Genomic DNA, 21,815 nt, shown 5'->3' on the forward strand with positions numbered 1-21,815 from the left:
TATAAATGTGTAAATTTAATATAAATAAATTAAAGTGAGTATTTTATGAATTAAAAAAATAATTGCGAAATATTTTTTTTAAGCCGAATCACAAAATAAGATTAGCTTGCTTTACATCAGTAAATTAATACAAAAAAAAATAATTAAATTTATTTTCATTGAAATTGGTTAGCTGCCTAATTCGAAAGGGTTTAAACTAAAAAAACATAATTATCTCAAAATATAGTCACAAATTAAAAAAGTTTTGAGTGCATAAAAAATTATTTGTCGCCTTAGGAATTTAATTGATCCTGCTGGATATCAAGTCGTCCAGTAAATTGCTAATGCAGAAGAAATATAATAGAAAAAGTGCATTCAATTAAAAGCGAAGTGCAATACAAAATAAAAACACTAACAACACTACCAACAACAATTATACGCAGCACGTGCTTTCAACTGCATAGTTGCATGAAAAAGACTCAAGTGACAAACGCGATCGTACAACAAATGATTGGCGGCCGTCGCTGTTGACAAGCCATCAGGCAAAAAAACGCACCAGAAAACCAAAACAAAAAGAAATAACAAAGTAAACCAGAAACACAAACGAAAGACTTAAGCGACTAACGCGCAGAGAGAAAAACAAAACAAAAACAAAAAGCTGTTAAAACAGCCAGACCAGTGAGTGTGTCGTTGTCGAGTATATAAGCGGACAAGGCACGTCGCTACTTGGTTGCAACATTAATTAACTGGCATAAATTAACAACAACAATCAACCGACAGCAGAAACAGCAACAACAGAAACAACAAACTGAGAAGACTCGCTCTCAGTTTGTCACTCAGTGCGGTGTTACTACAATGGGCACACGTGTTCCCCCACCTTGCCCCACACCACTGCATTTCGATCAGGCCGCCATGGCTGGCCTGCCACAACTCATCACCGACTTGCAACGTCTGTCCGAGGATCAGGAGAGCGCCGATTTGGTATTCATTTGTGGACGCGAAGAGGAGCGGATCTATGCCCATCGCATTTTGTTGATGGCGCGGTAAGTAGGCGTTTTACGGTGGTGCAACGGAAGCCGGTTGCGAGGGGTGGGTGATGTGTTAAATACGTATGCGCTTGTGCATCTGCGGCTTCCGTTGCAAAATGCTGTAATACGATCTGTTGCATGCTTGTGGTTTTTTCGTTTTGTTGTTGTTGTTTTTTTGCTATAACTCCAATGCGTGATGTAATTGTTTAATTATTCGCCAACTAATGTATTGTTGTTGTTGTATACCATTTATAAATTTCAATTTTTGCGTAATTTTTGTTGTTGCCTTTAGGCAATGCGGTGAATGTTTTACTCATTTGCATTTATGCTTGTTTTCTTTGCTGATTGGCAATTACACTATTCAACATTGGTTATGCAACACGAACAAACTCGAATAGGTTGGGTTAGGTTGATCTGGCCATCACATAGACCTATTGGTCTTTAGAACATTTCTCGAGGTAGGCCCAATATATGGTGGTTCCTCACCACGGTTTGCTACTTCTAGGCTACTTTGTAAAATAAAATTGAATAGGGACTCACCTCTATCGTTTATGTCAGAGCTGCCCCAGATGGTATAATGTGAGTTTCCATCGGAGCCTACGACAAGCGCTAGCTTCCTTCACTCGGCTTCCTTGACCAGTCTGTGAAGCTCGTCTGGCGGCGTATCCTTTTCGTGTGACATTTAGCAGGACCCAAGAAGTAATGTTTCATTCTTGCAGTCCTAGATTGTCACTACTGTCAGGTCATCTGTGGAGAGATTAGTATAACGAGTATCACTGCTCTTACCGTGTTTGTAGCGATAGGGAAGTATGTATAGTAGGCCGGGTCGATTTGTGGGGAGGCAAAAAAATCGCCCATTGCTCTGTGAAAATCACATTCTAAGGATCAAAATAAGAAACTTTGCCGAAGGAACCATACCTCTAAAACGAATTCTGATGTCCCCCAATTTGGGTCGAACTTTTTAGTTTCTTTTCTCATGTAAAGGCCAAAAATGGTGATATTTGGAAATGATTGTATGGGGAACCCCCCAGGGAAGTTCCAGGGGGTGTGCCACTGGCATGGGTGGATCGCCGTCCAAAGTTAGTGGGGGTCAGTCATACATTTGGACTCGATTGGAGCACTCTAAATGGGTCAAAGTGGGATTTTTCGTTCGACCCAAATTGGGGGACATCAGAATTCGCTTTAGAGGTATGGTTCCTTCGGCAAAGTTTCTTATTTTGATCCCTATAATATGATTTTCAGAGAAATGAGCAATTTTTAAATCGAACCGCCCTAATGTATAGTATATTAGTTTAGTGAGTATAGTCCAGACTCCAGATTTCCCGAACGAATCCATGGTTTCTGGACCAGAGCCACATCGTAGTTGGCCTCTTCTAGATTCTGTAGGAGCTCAACTGAGGCTTCCGTACTTTTGTGAAGATTTATTTGAAGGACCATCAGGTTTCGGTTCCTTTCCAGGGGTTGCATACCTGCTCCAGCTCACCCTCCTTCACTTATTGTAGATTAAGAGCGGTTTCGACGATGTCTTCTATGTCGAGATCCTTCTCCAACTCCCCACTTTCCAGCGTGTTTTGATTCTACATGCTACTAACACCCCACGCCATTTTCCCTAACCTTGCATATAAGATGTTATCCGCTGTTTTCTTAATTTGGATGATGTAGTTTTGGCATCCATCTACATTTGCTGATTTAGTCACCTTCCAATCATCGGTAGCAACATCCGTATTTTGTCGTTGCAGGAGTATTCAGACATACTCAGGATTTACCGTGCGCGGTATCAGCACCTTAGCTGTCCGTATCGTTGGTATACAACTCCGATTCCCGATTTCAAGAGATGCCCCTACCCATAGGCCTTGAAAATTTTTCACCGCTTCCTTAACCCATATGAGCGTGGGATCGTCTTTACATTTTATTATCTTGACCCCGCTGAACCAACCGGCTCCATCAAATGTACGCATTGTTGCGCTCGGATCAGCGTCAATTTTTGCGAACAGAGCCTCCAGTAGTTTTATCTCAACTACCTTCCATTGCTCCTGTGTTATCTGTCCCAACGGGTTACTGCGCCACGGTCAATTGCTTCTTGGCTCACCTCACTGACTGCCGCCGCTACTTTAGATGTTCATGGCTTTTCACCTACTCTGATTGAGTGCTTCGCGATTGGCTTTACAGCGTCGCCTTTACACTTTCTCTTTGTGTTGTACATCTTCCCTTCGCTTTCTGTAGATCGCTGCCTCTTTACGGCCATTTGCTGCTCTACCTTGTTGACGAATTTTGAGTTCGATACGGCACATCCAGCACGTGTTGCAAAATAAGCGCGGTCCTTTTCTACTTCCTCCCTAGCCCATGCCAGTCTTTCCGCTTCCGTTTGCGTCAGATTGGCCATGCCACCAAGTCGGTCGCAGATCTTGACCGCTACTTTGTATCGCGACTTAGCTTTCAACCGCTCCAAGCTCGAATAAGAATGAAAAAGAATATCTCGAAAATCATGGTTGCCGATGACAGTGCTGGTCTAGAAGGTCATAGTTTCTTCAAAAGAGAGGTTTAAGATTTTATAATCTTAAGCGAAAATGCAAATAGTTTAGTGAAAATTTTACTTTTAAAATGACTAAAAATATAATTTCTGTTCGCAAACGGATTTTTTTGTAGTACAATACAATTTAAACCTCTACCTTATACCTGAATACGCATTTTTGACACTTGCTCAAAACAAGTATAATGAAAGTTCATTAAGCAAGGCAGTTAGAGGGTTAAATTGTTCCACAGAATTTTAAGCAGACAATTCTATTGGGGGTCACTGAAGGCAAAGAATTCGGGGGTCACTGAAGGAGAGCCCGCAAGGAAGCTCTGTCCAAGCTAGTTTCTATACTTTTGGTATAGATACAGCCGCTGAAAAATACTTAAGAACGATTCCCAATTCCCTCCATTTAAGACTTTTTTGAATAAAATCACTTAAATGTTTTGCATATTAGGTTTTATTTTATAAAATATTAAATATATTTAAAATGTTTTCAAACTGTAGCAGTTTTTTTACGTAAGAAAAACATAAATTTTTTTACTTCGTTTACAAAAGTTGATATAAATCGAAAATTCTTCGAGAAAAATACTTAAGAACGAAACAAAATAATATTAAAATCATAAAAAAAGCAAGCGAAGGGAAAAAATATGCATTAATATTTTGTTGAAAATCCTTTTTGCTTTGTTACTGCTGCATAGCGTCTTAAAAAAAGTAAATAATTAAAGGGACCAGTCATCAAAAGGCCGGTGGTCCCATAGGTTGATCCCACGGATTAACGAGTAGATCTGTCGAAAATACGGAGACATCTGCATCGCCTTAACTTGACTACTAGTTTTTATTGCCCAGAATGCTTGGACGAAGAGGAGACTGCCGAACATATGGCCTTTACTGCAGTAGGTTCGATAAAGAACGCGACGACCTAGCAAACAAAACTTGTGTGTTTGTAACACCCACACCACTAGTCCTATAAATGCTTCAGTCGGATGAAGAGCAAAGGGCGGTGCAAGCCTTTGCAACACGAATTATTCTGGAACTGCGCAACATTGATTGGAGGCGAAGGGATGATGTTAGAAGAACGCAGAACAACTGCCGTATTGATAAAATGCAATAATGATAGAAACAAGATTGCGCCCATCAGAGAGTGTGTGACGTCACGTTTGCCGAGTTGGCCAGTGTTGCCAACCATTTGCTCTTCGCAATAAATTTAGTGCTTTTTTATACCCAAAATGTGAACATTTTTAAGTTTCGTGTTTGTTTCTTTTTTTTTAATTCAAAGGTAGCGAAACTGTAAGTTATAAAAAAACTGTATTATTAAACAAATGAAAGTTAAAAAAGGTCACTCTGAGAAGATTTTAGTGCTAATGCAAATTTGCCGGTTCTTATAAAGTTTGATATTTTGAAAGTGCAAATTTCATTTTTTGCTCCTTTTGAGTTAATACAAGATAATAGAAAACCTTTTTACACATATTAAACAGCGAATTTACTGAATGCGAATTAAAACCATAGAGATATATTCGGTTCTTCCGGACTTCAATCCTTAGTGGGACATAGGGCATCAAGAGGTGTATTCATAGTAAAAATAAGCAAAAAAATACCAGAAAATACTAAAGAAACCATAATGACATTTTTACAAAAAAGTACCTTATCCTGTTACATAACCTGAAATATAGCAAATAAGTCGTTCCCTTAACAAAAGAGTTTCTTTCAACAAAAAACTGATAAATTAAATTGTAAATATCCATAACACATTTGTTTGACGCACATTTTCAAGATAATTTGTCACGCATACAAAGTTCTTTAAGTAATTCAATAAAAATTTGGTATTTTATTTTCTTTAAGTTGGCATTTGAGTGCGTTTTTATATCCAAAGTTAGGCAACGCTGCAGTAGTGAGAGAGAGGTTTGACTGCTGAAAGCAGAAGAACACCAACAACAAAAGCAATTGCGGGCAATGCGACCAGATGTTAAAATAGTAAAGCTAAATAAAATTGAGTGAATTATTGACCTAATTTTAAAAAAAATGTATATTTTACAAAATTATAAACATTACTTTTAATTACAACAGGCTAGAAAAATGTCATGAAGAAAGAACTAAAACTCCGAGACTAAATAACAAAAAAAAATGCTAAAACAAGTTACGAAAATGGTAGTCTGGCCATACTGGTGCTAAAACCACGTAACTCATTGCCAAATTCGCTGAGAGCAAAGTAACGGTATCACGATGGGCGCCATCTCATTATTCTTTCCATCATGAATAAAATGCAGCAAGACGAATAGCAGACCATTGTAACTGACGATTGAGCTTATTGCTCACGCGGACCTCCGCACTTAATTATCAAATCGGTATACCTGTAGGATGAACCGTCAAACTTGAGGTGTTTTAGTGGCGTTAAAGTCTCACATTGACTAAGGCTTTCGATTGCTTTTACACCTCGTAAAAAAAAACGGCACCGTACTCGCTAAAAGATGCATGTATGTGGTTGCCAACGCAACGTGCTTAAGTATTTTCCAACGGATGTAAAGGGTGTTTTTTTTAGAGGTTAGGTTTTCAAGATGAAATAAAACGTATATAATTTAATGTTATGGCCAAGAATTTAGCTTTATTATAAAGATAAGGGTTTGCCATTATGTTTTAAAAATGATTTCGGGCAAGTGGCCGCCGCGGCTGGCTCGAATAAATTCCAGCCGAGAGGCCCAATTTTCGACCACTTTTTGCAGCAATTGGGGCCGTATGTCAGCAATAACGCGCCGAATATTCTCTTCCAAGACGTCAATCGTCTCGGGCTTATCTGCGTAGACAAGCGACTTCACATAGCCCCACAAGAAATAGTCCAGCGGTGTTATATCGCACGATCCTGGAGGCCACGCCACAGGTGCACGGCGCGAGATAATGCGCTCACCAAAAGTTTCCTTCAATAAATCGATTGTTGCGTTGGCTGTATGGCATGTAGCGCCGTCTTGTTGGAACCAAAGGTCGTCCACATCAACATCGTCCAATTCAGGCACGATAAAGTCATTAATCATGGCTCTATAGCGCTCTCCATTGACTGTAACATTATGGCCGGCTTCATTTTTAAAGAAATATGGACCAATGATTCCCTCTGCCCATAGAGCACACCAAACAGTGACTTTTTGAGGATGTAACGGCGTCTCAGCAATGCCTTGTGGATTATGTTCACTCCAAATGCGACAATTTTGCTTATTGACATACCCATTCAACCAAAAGTGAGCTTCATCGCTGAACAAAATTTTCTTCGATGCGTCGCGCGAACCGAACCATTATTTTCGTAATAAATTTGCACGATTTGCAAACGTTGTTCAGGTGTAAGTCTATTCATTATGAAATGGCAAACCAAACTGAGCATAAATCAAGTGACAGCTGTCAAAAAGACCATCTACGAAAAAAGTAGTGCCAACTTGAAAACCTAACCTCTAAAAAAAACACCCTTTACATTGCAAACACATGCAACTCTGAGTATTAGGGAGGATCGATATTTCTTATTTTTTGTATTAAGTCTTAGTTTAAACAAATTATGAAAACTTTATGATGATGGATTCTTACTTCAGAAATATACAAATAAATAATAAAAGTCAGAAAAAATTGATGATTGAACTTGATATGGAAATTTTAATTTAACTTTAAACTATATATATATGTATATATCGGGTGTTTTTTTAAGAGCTTGAGAACTTAAAATGACAATACAAAATAGATAATTCTAATAATCTGGTTGATAACTTCATGGATTTTTCTAATTTTTTTTTTAATTCGACACCGACATATCTCCGCCGCTGCTACGAGTTGCATGGTCCATTCGATCAGTGCTCTTTTTTAATACCTTTTATAGCAAATCTGGCCCTATGGTGTCCATGGAGGCTCGAATATTGCAATAACTCGATTGTTGAGTTCGCTGTATGACAAGCTCCGCCGTCTTGTGGGAGCCAAATGTCCTCGTTATTCAGCTGATTAATTTTTGGAAACAAAAACTCAATAGCGCTCATCTTTCACCATAATAGTAGCTTTATCCTCATTCGAGATCAAAATTTTTTTTTCGAAGTAAATTTCCACAATTTGAAAACGTTGTTCTGGCGTTAAACGATTCATCACGAATTACCCAAACTCACTGAACAGAAATGTCAGTTTGCCATACTCACCTGTCAAATCATAATTATCGATACCGATGTAGCTAAAAAACATGGTAAATAAATCATAAACATTTAATTTCTGCATTTCTGCTTAAGCGTTTATAACTTGTTTAACAGGAGGTTTGGATCTATAGCTCTATTTCCCAGATAATTTTGTCTACGTCGTGCCACCGCTGGGCGGTCGCATAGGACGTGTTCCTCTGTTTCTTGTTCCTCTTTACAGAGTCTACAGGAATGGTTTTCTATCGCACCTCTCTTTTTCATGTGATGATTAAGTTTAGAATGCCCTGTTAGTAGTTCAGTGTACAGTTGTATGTCCTTTCAGCTTAGGTTAACGATTGCTTCTGCCTTTATCCGTTCGGGATCTATGAGTCTTTTCGATTGCCGCAATCCCGATTGGGCTCTCCAGTACTCGATTAGGTCTCGTGGTTCCTGCACTTTCCGATTTTCATACATCCTATCGAGGATGCATCTCTGTACCTATGTTGTTTCCTCCGTGCACCAAATGCCCTCCGGGAAATGATGCGGTATGATCCCAAATTTTTTGACTGCCCCTGCCAGAGTAGGCACTAAGCAAAGAACTTCCGTGGCAGTGCACTGTGTAGCCTGCTCTCCAGGACCAGGATTGCCCTTGGCCGAGATCTCCACTCCTTCCATCAAGTTGCAAGCCGACGGAGAGGTTGCGGGCACTGTGGACGAGTCGCCAACGTTTTCGTTGCCAGCTGGTACAAATCGCTTCGTTGGCCTAGAACTCGATGTGGGTGTGGAGCCATCAGAACGGGATCTTTTAGAGGTTGTCTGTTCGGTGGCAGGTGCATTCGACGGCCTCATCGCCATGAAGTGGGCTGTTTTTAGCGGTATGCCCTCGACGACTAAGGCTTTTAGTCTCCTGCGTCCAGCTCCGGACAGTTCACCCTGTTTCCATGAGTCTTTTTAGTTTTATCCACATTTTTTTCTGAACCAGTTGCTAGGAGAGTTCTCTCCTGTTCCGAGGAGATGGACATACCGGCCCACTCCTGCCTAAACAGAGTGTCTATCTCCTCCAGCTCTTCGGTAGAGGGTCCAAGTGCTCCTCCCCGCAAGTCGATGCCCATTTTCTTACTGGAGATGAGACCAACTGCCTCCTCAGCCAGTGATTGTTGTTCGCCAGTAGTGGCTAAAATATGCACATTTGATGGTGTGCAGTCCGGTTTTTTTTTTTTCAAAACTATCCATATAATTTGTTTTTGAATTTAACATTGCCGTTTGGTCACCCCATGGGAAGGCTAATTCAAACCGTAGGTTCGCCAGATCTTGTACGGAGTTCGCTATTAAGCTTGACTCTACCCCGTCAAGCAAGCTCACCGGCATAGCTGTTCCACCGCGAGTTTAGGGATTTTTTTTTGTTCTTTTTTTAAGGTGTAGTGATTTTGACTCCGCCCCTCGCTCTAAAAACTGGGCCTTGAAAATGAGATGCGGAGGCAAAATCCACCCCAGGGAGTTTCTTCTCCCACGCCCGTCTATCGGCAACTAAAAAACCAGCAGAGACATGACCGTACTGAAAAGGGGCTATCGGTCCTACTGATAGCCGCATTACCCCAAAGGGCGCACCAATTTACTGGTGTCGCCACCAGCTAGCCTAACGACTGATTAGGAATCGTATGAAGTCTACTTTCAACCCGTGCGCTGCAGGTAGTAATACGAGTTTTAATTTTTTAGCGACTTTGTCTGGTGGACTTGTTGGTTCGCGAGAAGTATTTCATTTCCCTCTACCCACCTGGCAATATCAAAGAGGGATACCCTATCCGCCACCTGGGGACGCGCTCCGTAGGGGTTACAAGTTCCCCACATGGCCATTTATAATATCTGACTTCATATTCGTTTTCGGCGCCACATTTTATACTAGAAATATTAGTTAAATGTCACAGCTCAAAATCATTGCAAACTAGTGTAATTAATTTAAAAAAAAAAAATTTTTATTATACATTATTTTACATTTAGTTCTTTCCCCCTTTTGTTATTACAATATTTTAATATGCACTCGCTTGCCGCTTCATTTAAAACTTGCTTATGTGTAAATAATTACAAATGTTTTTACATGCGAAAGTGGCACTCGGCGTGGTGTCGCAAAATTGACAAATATTATAATTACGCTTGCAATAAATTTATGAGAAAATCGCGAAATCGATTTATGGTCTTTTGAATGCCTGTATTAAATTATTGCTGCATTAAATTGTTGTTGTTTTTTCCCATTACAGCTGCAAGAGCTTTAAGATGGCAAAGCGTGGTGAAATCTGTCGCATCCCCGGCTGCTCAGTGTCGCCTGCAGCGCCAGGTACACCCACACCGGTACGACTGCCGCACATAAATCCGGATGTCTTTCGCCAATTCATCGTTTACGTCTACACAGCGAAGGTAATGAAATATTTTTTTATTGGCATCTAAATAAAGGCAAGAGCTACAATGCAATCGATGCAAAAATGAATGTTTTGCTGTTATTAATAAAGCATTTGACTCTGTTGTGGCAACTTCAACTACTCGTATCAGCAGATTTCTCTTTCAACTTGCGCTGTGCCGTTTTTGCTTTCAGATTATGCTGCAAGATTCGCGTGTTTTCGAAATGATGACTCTAGCGCAAGACATGGGTGTTGAGGAGCTGCGTGCGGCCTGTGAGGATCATGTGATCTCAACTCTATCAGTGGACAATGCGTGCACGTTTCTCACATCTGTCATGGAAATACACGAGAAAGCAGGTATGACAATGAATCTTTAGCTTCACTTGTTCTTATGTAAAACGAAAAAGGTGATGGTGCGATTCAAATATTTAAGTAGGTATAGAAATATGTACGTATGAACAAGAATATGGAAAGTCATTGAGGATCCCTCTTAATGAAGTCCACTTATATTAGCTTCAATTGATAAACCAAATGAGTCTGAGTATCGGTCATATATGACTCTGACTGACCTCATACGTGCATACGACTCCTTGGAGAGGCACATATGAAGCTTTGTTTTTAGTACAGGGTGAACGATATGAATACTGCTTGTATCTGTAAAACAGCTCTTGACATCAACGTCAAAATTGTTCTAATGACAGTTAAATTATTGTTTATAAGCCATCAAAAGCACTTGCGTCTCAGTTTTGTTGAATTTTTTTTTTTCTGTGATGGAATTCAAACGTAATAGTGTGATTGCGTTATATTTGGCTGGAATCGCAACCAGCCATTGTTCGTGAGCTCAGTCACCTCGAAGTGAACAAAATGTGTGTATATCGCACTATAAAACGTTACAATGATACTGGTAGTATTGCAAAAGCTATGGAGGTGGACCAAAAAAAAAACCGCAACAACGCCAGAAATGGTTCGGAAAGTGAAAGCTCGACTTGAACGAAATCCACGTCGAAGGGGAAGAAAAATGGCCAAAGAACTGAAAATAATGCCTAACAGCATTCGACGCATATTGAAAAATAAGCTCAAGGTCAAGGCTTACAAGTTTCAAAAAACACACGATCTTTCACCCCAACAAAAAAAAGTTCGGTGCGAAAGAGCAAAGGGGTTGTTGCGCTTGCACGAACGTGGCGAATTTCCTTACATTGTGTTTTCTGATGAAAAAAATGCCCAATTGAGCAGTTCATAAACACTCAAAACGATCATGTTTACTTGACCAAACGCTCATACGAGAATTTGAGCCTACGTATGGCCACTCGAAGCAATTTCCCATCGCAAGTAATGGTTTGGGCCGCAGTGACCGCTGATGGACGCTCTCCAATCGTTTTTATCGAGCCTGGTGTCAAAGTGAATACGACTTATTATCGGGAAAATGTTTTAGAAGCTGCTTTAGAGCCGTGGACACGCAAACATTTCGGTCGTAGACCATGGACGTTCCAACAGGACTCGGCACCGTCTCATAAAGCTCGTGTGAACCAAGAATGGTTAAAAAATCATGTTCCACACTTCATTTCGTCCACACAATGGCTTTCGAATTCGCCAGACGCAAATCCGATGATGGACTATTCCATCTGGTCCATTTTGGAGAGGAAGGTGAGAACTAAAAAATATGCCGGTATGGATGCGCTGAGAATGGATCAAAATACCTCAATTGTAATCATTTTTGAACTATTTTGTCTTTGAAATCAATAAAAACTAATTTCACACAAAAAAGTTATGGTGTTTTGAATAGGTAACACTTCATATCGTTCACCCTGTAGTATATGGCCGCTTTGAGGAATAAGCCGCAACGAAAGTATTTCCTTTCAATCTTCATGTTTTTCGATTCAATTCATACACCAAATGAGTCTGAACCTGAGTAGTAAGTGGGGAAATTTGCTCTTGAGAAACAATAACAGTTAAATCCAGTAAAGCAATAAAATTAATACAAATATTTAATTACTATGTCAGCAAATAAGATGATTCTGTTGAGGTCACTGAGAGCAGGATAGCGGTTCGCGAGTGTCGCCATCTTCTATATTCTCTCCACTGTACATTTCATTTACACTTTCCACACGGTATAGTTACGCTCTTTTTCTCACTTCAATCTATGCAATTAATGTGCTCTACCATACTTAACTTGTAGGAGGCAACTTTTAGAGGCATTCGAAACGGTTTTTATATCAGTGAGGAATACAAAGCTTTTCGTTAGAAAAAAAACCAACCATAAGAAATTGTATGCGGTTTTTATACCGATAACTTTGTAAGAGTTTTTTCGATCAATTAAGATTGAAAGAGATATCAAAGGTCTATGATATTTACCTTATGTTGATCGGGCACATTTTTCAAGCCTAACCCGTACACCTATTACTATTACCATTGCATTAAAAGAAATACCTCAACTACTTTTTCAATGATGTACTTCATTTTGTTAGCAGTGAAGTAATTTTTGAGATATTACAGTTATTAAAATGAAGAAGAAAATGTGTCTTTGACCATCGATATTTCCTTAATCTTTCATTAGCGGAAAAAAGATATAATAATGCCGTTATAATAACCATAAAATCTTTTGAGAATACACTTTTTTTTCTGCTACCACAATTTTACTCAACCCCCATCAGCTCAAAAATTATTTTTATCACAACTTATCTATGCAGCAGAATTGATTGTACTTAAAGTTGAAGTATACATTTTTAAGTTATAAAAAATCTTTTATTACAGAACATTAAATAATACATGAAAAAATTATATATGATTGCTTATATTTAGATATTTAAATTTAATACTTTTAAAATACTCAAATGAATTTAGCGCGGCAACATATCGGCTGGTTGAAGTCATAGCTAAGGTATTTTATATATGTCACATCTTTCGTCTCCTTCTGAGCGTCATCTGCCGTGTGAATTTTATTGGTACTGTTTTAGGTTAGGGAGTGTAACATCACTTGAATATTTACACAGGGTGACAAAAATATTGCATATAAATAATTTCGTTGGACAAAGCAGCAGAATAAATAAATTAGTTTTTCTAGCTCATTTGCCATAAAAATTAGCACCAAAACAAATATTCCAGCACGCATAGTAATTATCAAAACATGTTTTTTTAGTTTAAATTAAAAATTCCAGTTAAAGCTTCCCTTATAATACGTTCCACATATAAGTAGATGATCTACTTTTTCGTGCTTAACTCCCAATCCGTAATTAAAAAGCGAGATTTCCCATACAAACTTTCTCTCCCAAAATCTGAGATTATAAATTAATCCTAGATTATTACCATACTTTTGGACATACAACCCTGCCAGGGAACGGAAATAAGCGCCATAAAGTACGCACCAAAAAAAACGCCAAAAAAGTTGGCACCACAAAAAACGCCAAAAAAGTTGGCACCAAGGAAATATAACGCCAAAAAGTAGGCACCAAAAACATATTTCTTACAAGTTTGTACCAACAAACAAGCGCCAAAAAGTAGGCAGTGTTATTTCTCGCTAGAAATTAGCAACTACAAGGATAAACTCAGGAAAAATAGCCTAAGATGTATCTAAGATATATATAAGGTAATGCTCTCTCTCTCTTCTTTTCCTCTACGTTATATTTTTTTTCTCTCTCGCGGAACGAAAATGCCCATAACGTTGCATGGCCTTGAAATTTTACTCTCCACTCTCGCTCGTGCATCGACGCCTTAGAAGTTTCACTTCAAAAATAGATCCATCAAAGAAAACAGGTTTGTAGACATAATTCTAATACAATTTTTGTTAGGTATTATATATTATATATATATATAATTGGCGCGTACACCGTTTGGGTGTTTGGTGTGCGTCTTGATGTTGTTCCACAAGTGGAGGGACCTACAGTTTCAAACCGACGCCGAACGGCAGATATTTTTATAAGGAGCTTTTTCATAGCAGAAATGCACTCGGAGGTTTGCCATTGCCTGTCGAGAGGCGACCGCTATTAGAAAAATGTTTTTCTTAATTTGGTATTTCACCGAGATTTTACGTTATCTCTGTGAATTCCGAATAGTAGTCACGCACCAACCTATTCGGCTACGGCGGCCGCCTGTTAGGTATTAGTAACTATGTATTTATATAACAGAAAAAAGCGTATGTCCATAAACGCTTTGCCCTATTATAACTTATTATAAAATGTAATGTCGAATTTCGAATACGAATTTTTGCCATTATTTCTTGAAACTTCAGTAAACGTCATTTACGCATGTACTCCAAATGTACATTATTAGCAACCAATTGCGCAATTAAATTAGCTTTTCCTTCTCCTTCTAAATTAGCTATCATTCATAACAATTAAACAAACCAAAAACACCGAAATATTCCACGAAAATATTTTCTACGAAGGAAAACCTTTCCCAACTGTATTGACAGCTGTTTGCAATATTGCAGGTAATCTGCCATATGTGAAAGGAAAGATTAATTTTGTGGATTTATTGGTATTTAATGCATATGTGAACGTACTTTTAATCACTGAAAATTGTATGCTCTTCTAGCGAGTTTTTCGTTGCGCAAGTGCCTTTCATGCAACCCTGTTATTGTGCTTCTTCACTTCTCATTGGAACTACAACACTTTTTCCCAATTTGACATTTATGCGTGGTGCTGTCAAAAATTTTGCAAGCAACCAACGCCGGCAAACGTTTCGGCAGTGAACGTTTTCAATTTTGTGTTAAAAATTTAAATAGAGTGCATAAAAATCATCTTCAAAATGTCTTTTAAAGGCAATACGAAGGTGCAGAAGGTGATGGTGCAGCCCATCAATCTGATCTTTCGTTATCTACAAAATCGATCGCGGGTACAAGTTTGGCTGTATGAAAATGTTTCTTTGCGCATCGAGGGACACATTGTTGGCTTCGATGAATACATGAATTTGGTGTTGGACGATGCCGAAGAAGTGTGGGTGAAAACACGTACACGCAAAAATCTAGGACGCATCATGCTCAAAGGCGATAACATAACATTGATACAGAACGTGAGCCCGTCAAAGGACTAAGTGGGCGATGTAGAAGAGCAAAACATAAAAGTGAGGTTATGTGCTACTGCAACTGAAATGGCGCGATTTCTAGGCGCAGACGACTTGAGGAACGACTACATTTTAAACAAACATTGAATTAATGAAAAAAAAACACAAATTCATTACTATAATAACTTTAACTCTATACGAATTGTTTATTTTTTATCATGCACGAATCATAACTCAGGTGGCTGCGTGGTGCGAAGCAAATGCATGTATTTCTATCATACTAGAAATTAAGTTAGTTTAAAAAACGAATTGTAATTGAATTTTAAGTTCGCTCTAATTCCAATGAAAGTGAAAAATAAATGTGAAATATTTTAAAAAGCAAATAAACCAGTGTTAATTAAAGAGCGGGGTTCATGGAAGTTTGTGGTTACAGCATTGGCTTCGAAATAGTAGGAAGTTTTTGTACAAATGACAAAAAAAAGACAGTGATATACACTTTTTTATAAAAACACTCGCTAATGAAATGGCTAAATTATTTTCCAGGTGCCAAATGCGCCGCTTCGTTTATGGAGCGGTGCATAATTTACATAGGCGAAAACGCCAGCGAGTGTGCTAAGACCAATGCCTTTCTGAATTTGACCAAGGATGCATTGGTTAAACTTATCTCGTCAGATTACGTGAGTAAACTAATTGATTTATTGCACTAATGCATTTCAAGGCTTTTATAATTTGTTTCTCTTATTAGTTTTGCCTCGAAGAGGAGGATGTCTGGCGTTGTGTGCTTGCCTGGGCTAAGAATCAAGCTGGTGTCACCCAACCCACCGCACATTGGACTGAAGAAGAACGTGCACGCGTTTGTCAACATTTGTCTGGTGTAATGTGCCATGTGCGTTTGCTGTTAATCGATAGTCAAGTGTTCGCAGAGGAAGTGGAACCTACCGGTGCTGTGCCTATGGAATTGTCATTGGAACGTTACCGCTATGCAGCATTGCATTCGAATAAAGGAGGTGGCAGTGGAGCTGGTGTAAGCGGTGGGCAAATGTTGCCATCTATACCGGGCATGACTGAAGACGACAAGCGTTTGCAGCCGCGCTTAACTGTCAATATGTTTCCAGGCTCCCAGCTGTTGCGCAATGATAAGTTGCATTTGCAGAGCGTGCTAAATGGATGGTAAGAAAGAGAATTATACTAGGTCTTAAAATTTGAATAATTGATTTTTTAAGCAAACACTGAAATCTATTAAAAATGTATGTATATTATAATTGCTGTATACTCCTCTTAGGTACGGCATGCCAAAACAATCTTGGCGTTTGGTCTATCGCGCATCAACACATGGCTACTCATCGAGTGCTTTTCATCGCTATTGTGATGGTGTGGCACCTTGCTTTGTTATTGGTATTGTAAGTACATGAAAATATAAAATGTATATACAAAAATTAATCATCTCTACCACTCATTGTAGGGTTCGCGTGGTGAGCTAAGCGGTGGCTACACGGATGTTGCATGGGCAAAAACAAGTCGCAAAGGCGGCTACATTCATTCTGAGCGTGCTTTCCTTTTTGCGCTCAATCCCGACAGCGGTGATCCACCCGTAAAGTTTGATATAATCAAGAAGCCTTATGCCATCTGCTATCACCCAGAGTGAGTGGTGGCGTACACAATCAAAAGATTGACGCCAAATTGCATTATTTACTTGAACAAAGAAAGTATTGTGTTTTATGTTTATTGATTTTCTCTCATCCCATCTAACAGTTGCGGCCCGATTTTTGGTGCTGGCGCTGATCTGCTCATCGCCAATAATTCCAATACGAATATGGATTCCTATTCAAATTTACCGCATTCATATGACGGTCCAAACGCCGCTTACATGACACTCTTTGGTGATTACAATTTTACGGTTGTCGACTATGAGGTTTATACTTTGTCCACAACGGCTGGTGGCGGCGGCGGCGGAAGCGTAGGAGTGGTAGGCGGCGGTGGCACTGGTAATGGCAGCAATAATAGTAACAATAATAGTGTCTCAGGCAATAATGGCAATAACAGTAACAACAGCAATAGTACATCTTATAATAGCAGTGGCAACAACAACAACAGTAGCGCTAATATGTCGTCAAACGTTGGTGGCGGTGGCAATGCTGGCGGTGTGGGTGCTAATAGTGGTGGTGTTGTGAGCGCCATGCACAAACCGAAATATGAGAGATATTGATTGGATACGGTTTTTTGAGATTTTGTAGTACTATGAATTTTTTTACAATTATGCTTTTATGTCCATTTCATTGTTTATATGTTCCATTTGTGTTGCAGAAATTTGTTTTAGCGCCTTTTGAAGTATTTGTGTTTGAAAAAAAGAGAGAATAATAACGGAACGGTTTATTTGTATACCCTCCCACTAGTTACTCTGCAGCTTAATGACTCGTTCATACTATGTTGCTTTGTGATGCTACTTTTAAAGCTGCTGGAAACATTCGAGTTTATTTACAGTTCATTTTTTTTTTAATTCCTTTGTTCAATTTAATTTTAAAGTATTAATTGTTATTTTAAATATTCGTTTTAAGTAGTGAAAGCATAGATAGAAAGCAAGGACAGTGCACAGAGTGATTTCCCATTATACCGAAAGCTAAACAGAGAGACGAAAATAAACCTTTGGCCCTGACGGACTGAACACACTGATGCTGAAGCACCTCGGACCATTGGGAGTAGGATTCCTCACAAGGGTCTTCAATCTATTCTTGGCCATTCTCATTATCCCTGACAAGCGGAAAGCGGGGAGAGTAGTCCCCCTACTGAAACCTGGGAAACCCGCCAACCAAGGGGAATCTTATCAGCCGATAACTCTCTTTTCTTCAGTAGTGAAGACCTTTGGAACCCTCTTACTCCCACTCTTCTCGAAACACTTGTCCCAAGCCTCACATCAGCATGGTTTCCGAAGAGTGTATAGCACCATCACAGCACTCCTCGTCATAAATGCCCAGATAAACCGAGGGCTCAACCAAAACTCTCTGCGAGAGGACCGTCCTAGTAGCATTGGACTTGAAGAAAGCTTTCGACACTGTCAGCCATTCCACCTGGGCAAATGAGGTCAATCTGTCTCTCACGGTAAAAGTCGATGACTCCCCAATTCCGACAGTAAACAATCCCTATCCCGACATGAGGGCACGAAGGAAATGGAATTGCGGACACTAGCGAAAAAGGGGCAAGTACTCCCTTCATAGGTCCTAAGCCTTTCTGCGGGGTAAATAACAGCTTCAAAAGTGTTTTTCTGCGTGAGCAGGAACAACGAGGCCTAATCGATTAGATAAAAAGATAGGTGCGATAGAAAACGATTTCTGTAGACTCTGCAAAGAGGCACAAGAAACAGCAGAAGATATTCCATGCGACTGCCCAGCAGTGGCACGACGTAGACGAAATTACCTGGGAAATAGGGCTGTAGATCCAAACCTCCTGGTAGAAATTAAGTCTACATCAATTTTAGGATTTATTAACAGGTAAAACTGAGTATCTTTACTACGCATACTCTTCCGCTATTAAGAGGGCCAGGGATGATTCCAGATGTTTCCTCTGCAACACACCACACAATGGATCACAATAAAATGCTGAGTAAGGCATTTCTGCTTGGGTTTTACCGCAAGAATCACCCCTGCAGACATTTGCTAGAGTCTGAGTCACCTCACAGGCGAGTCAGGAGGCATCTTTTCGATTATGTCGACGATATCAAGAACCAAACACGCCTGCAACTACTGGATCGAACAGTACATAGACAGTCATTGAACGATATTCGTTGGGAGGCTCGCACCACCTTCCAAAATTCTCGATCCCTGAATTCCGAATCCGATCACCACCCAGTGCATGCGAAGAGCTTTAGCTACCTTGTAAAAATAACTATATTGCTTCCAACTTACGGACAGCCGCTACTGCGCCAATTCATAAGAGAGCGCAGACCATGTGGCTTTCCACGGCATTCGCTTTAGCGGAGATCGGGTTTTGCTTGCGAGGATTTTAGAATACCCGTCGACGGGGATCGGACTTGTGCAGGGCATGTGTTCATCTAGCGTGAAAACGGTCGCAGTAAGAGTGGCTGTGATATCAATCATGACGAAGCTGCATCAAATTGATTGGAAAAGAAAAACTCAGTGGCGACAATAGCAGCAGGATACCACCGGAAACGAATTCCGCTAGACAAACAAACAGCCAAGCAGGTATTTGAGATAAGCACTCCTTACAGTATTAGATAGATGACAAGACGATAGCTTGTAAGTTTCACACTATCTCAAAATTTCCAATGTGCCATTTACTTCAAAAACGTGTTCCGATGAAATGGATATTATCGAAGGTGTAGAGTCTCCATACGCCTACAGGAGAGGAACCTGGACGCAGGTACGTGTTGTGTCAGCAGAGATAAACGTGGCTCCACTCTGATGAAATATCTTTAGGTCCCGGAGTGGAATTTAGCCTAGGTGGAGGATTGTTATAATATTAGTGGGAGCATTCCCCACATACCACTGGTGCGATCTAAACCTCCTTCCAAAAACAAAAAAAAAAAGAAACTACCTCGTAAGACCTGTGTAACATTGGCTCAATTATGGTCTGGATATTGTAACAGATTAAACTCCTACTTATCCAAATCGCCCCTGACATACTCAATATATGTCCGGCATCTAAAGGTACCCGCACATGATTCTAACCACCTATTCGCATGGCCATTCAAACCCACTCACCTAACACCCCTATCACTCTGGACCCAACCTGTCGAAACAGCACACCTCCTGGGCATACCGTTAGATGAGTTCGATGATGCTGAACTATGAACTGCTGCAACAACAACAACCTACTATACTAGCTAGTGTTATTGGAGAGTTAAGATTTTTTTTTATAAAAAAATCATACTATTTTCGAATTTAGTATTTGAATAAAAAGTGTACTCGTTCTGTACCCTGACGTCAATAATTGGATGGCCCCTAAAGTATTTGATTTTTGCGTAGTCTCATCGAGAACAGTGATTAGTGTAGACAAGCTCTGAATGAGTGTGGATCGAAGTCCACTTAGAGGGGCTTATCTGGTAACTGAGTAGTAGACAAATAGACAAAACAGGGAATCTCGCTATACATAAAACGTCAGGTCGTGTTGCTAGGTTATTGGGAATACCGGCTTAGAAATGACTTCCACGAACATACAAAAGATGATCAGTAGAACCGATTAGCAGGAAAGTTCTGCTAGTTTGGCTTAAAGTCGTCAAGAAGTGTTTGGCGCTCTCACGCTCTTGAGCGCTCTCTCCCTCAAGTGGTCGAGTGATTGCTGCCTAATAGGTACGTAAAAGAGTATTGCTTAGGTCGCGCGATTTGGAAGGTGGAAGAAATCGAATACGTCGAACATTATTTCTGTTATTGTTCCGCTTTGCTTCCAGCACTACTTCTTTGGCTCCTTTGGGTGCCGAACGGACCTAAGTTCAGCGGACTTATATGCAGTTTTAAGATTAATCACATCTACCAACTGCTTTTTTATTAGAGATACGAAAAATCGCATCACGAATCTAAGTAAATGTGCCGCAATGCACTCACTGAGCCTAGGTGGGCCATCCTTCAGTAGTAGAACGAAGGCAAACACAATTTTCTACCTTCTTCCCCACACAGTCGGATTTACTGTATATCCGGCCGAGAACTGTCATTCCAGGAAATGTTTTTGCTGCTACAACTACGACCTACCCTCTTCATTCCGAAAAAAGTATTTGATTCAATATATAAGTAGGTATTCAGAGGTAATTCTACGTAACAAAAAATATGCCCGGCCTTACTTATCCAACATCGCTTTTCCCCTGCGCCGACTTCGTCCTAAGGCTACATTTGTGGTGACTACCATGAGACGTCATCGACGATGAAAACTGATGGACAAACCGATCTCGGCAGAACTTAAAGAAGCTACAAGCCTGCTACAACAACAACAAACTGTCTAGCGTTAACAATTGCTGGCTTGTTGGCCGGTCTTCTCTTGCAGCTCACTGGATAAGACGAAAAATACTTTGACCAAATTCTTGCCACTTATGCAAACAAGAAGAGGAAGCAATAAATGCAACCACTTTTACATGTCAACAGCAATGCTGCCGAAAGTCCGCAGCAACATGTGTCAACAGTGGCAGCAACAAATCTCAATTCCCCAAACAACAACTGCAACAACGAAAAAGAGTCACAAAAACGAGGAGAATTTAATGTAGCGCAACAAAAGCGGCAACTGTCGTCGCTGACTGGCGGGCTACATAGTTCCAAAAGTTAAAACAAAGTGTTTGTGTATGTATGTATGCATGAGAATATGTGTGTAGGCATATGTATGTATACACATGCGCATGCATTTTGTCGGCTGCATAACAGCAAATGTCGCTGCCGTGTTGAGACACAAATTTTCCATTTAAAGTTATGCGCAAAGGACACGCGACAACACTTTGCGCGCCGCACTTGTAGGATGTCCTGCTGATAGTGTTGTTTTTGTTGCGCTTTTTGGGCTAGCAACTCTTTCACTACCTTTCTGCGCGTTCGCCTGTCAACTGTAGGTGTTTTTTGTTGCCGCTGATTTGCAACTTACAACTGAATCAGGTGTTAAATACGCGAGACACATAAAAATGCAAGCCAACAAATGGCAAGTGAATTGCAACAACAACAAGCACACCAGTATGTAACAGAATGTTGCATGTTAAGTGAGAAGATGGCAAGCAGCAGGAATACACCAGAAAACGGACATTTGTATGTAGATATGTTTCGAAAAATGTTTTGCTAGTTGTTCGTCTGTG

The 21,815-nt window shown here is 39.9% G+C and overlaps 2 protein-coding genes across 2 annotated transcripts; both read left to right on the forward strand.

Annotated features, from left to right (window-relative positions):
- Window positions 1-645: 645 nt before the first annotated feature.
- On the forward strand, window positions 646-17,424 carry LOC129242501 (uncharacterized). Its single transcript, XM_054879171.1, has 8 exons — window positions 646-1,022; window positions 9,905-10,061; window positions 10,237-10,399; window positions 15,584-15,717; window positions 15,786-16,210; window positions 16,323-16,440; window positions 16,503-16,681; window positions 16,793-17,424. The coding sequence occupies exons 1-8, from the start codon at window positions 835-837 to the stop codon at window positions 17,244-17,246; spliced, it is 1,818 nt and encodes a 605-aa protein (XP_054735146.1). The 5' UTR covers window positions 646-834; the 3' UTR covers window positions 17,247-17,424.
- LOC129242502 (probable small nuclear ribonucleoprotein E) lies at window positions 14,669-15,427 on the forward strand. Its single transcript, XM_054879172.1, has one exon. It carries the CDS (start codon window positions 14,786-14,788, stop codon window positions 15,068-15,070), a length of 285 nt encoding a protein of 94 aa, XP_054735147.1. The 5' UTR covers window positions 14,669-14,785; the 3' UTR covers window positions 15,071-15,427.
- Window positions 17,425-21,815: the final 4,391 nt, after the last annotated feature.

Source organism: Anastrepha obliqua, chromosome 3 (genome assembly GCF_027943255.1).
Source record: "Anastrepha obliqua isolate idAnaObli1 chromosome 3, idAnaObli1_1.0, whole genome shotgun sequence".
NCBI classification, from domain to species: Eukaryota; Metazoa; Arthropoda; class Insecta; order Diptera; family Tephritidae; genus Anastrepha; species Anastrepha obliqua.

What these genes read in the sequence shown, in the direction of transcription:
- LOC129242501 (XM_054879171.1), top strand. Translation starts at nt 835, where the DNA reads ATGGGCACACGTGTTCCCCCACCTTGCCCCACACCACTGCATTTCGAT. An exon ending in CGCATTTTGTTGATGGCGCG is followed by an intron (nt 1,023 to 9,904) that starts GTAAGTAGGCGT and finishes TTCCCATTACAG; the next exon opens with CTGCAAGAGCTTTAAGATGG. An exon ending in AACTTATCTCGTCAGATTAC is followed by an intron (nt 15,718 to 15,785) that starts GTGAGTAAACTA and finishes TTCTCTTATTAG; the next exon opens with TTTTGCCTCGAAGAGGAGGA.
- LOC129242502 (XM_054879172.1), top strand. Translation starts at nt 14,786, where the DNA reads ATGTCTTTTAAAGGCAATACGAAGGTGCAGAAGGTGATGGTGCAGCCC.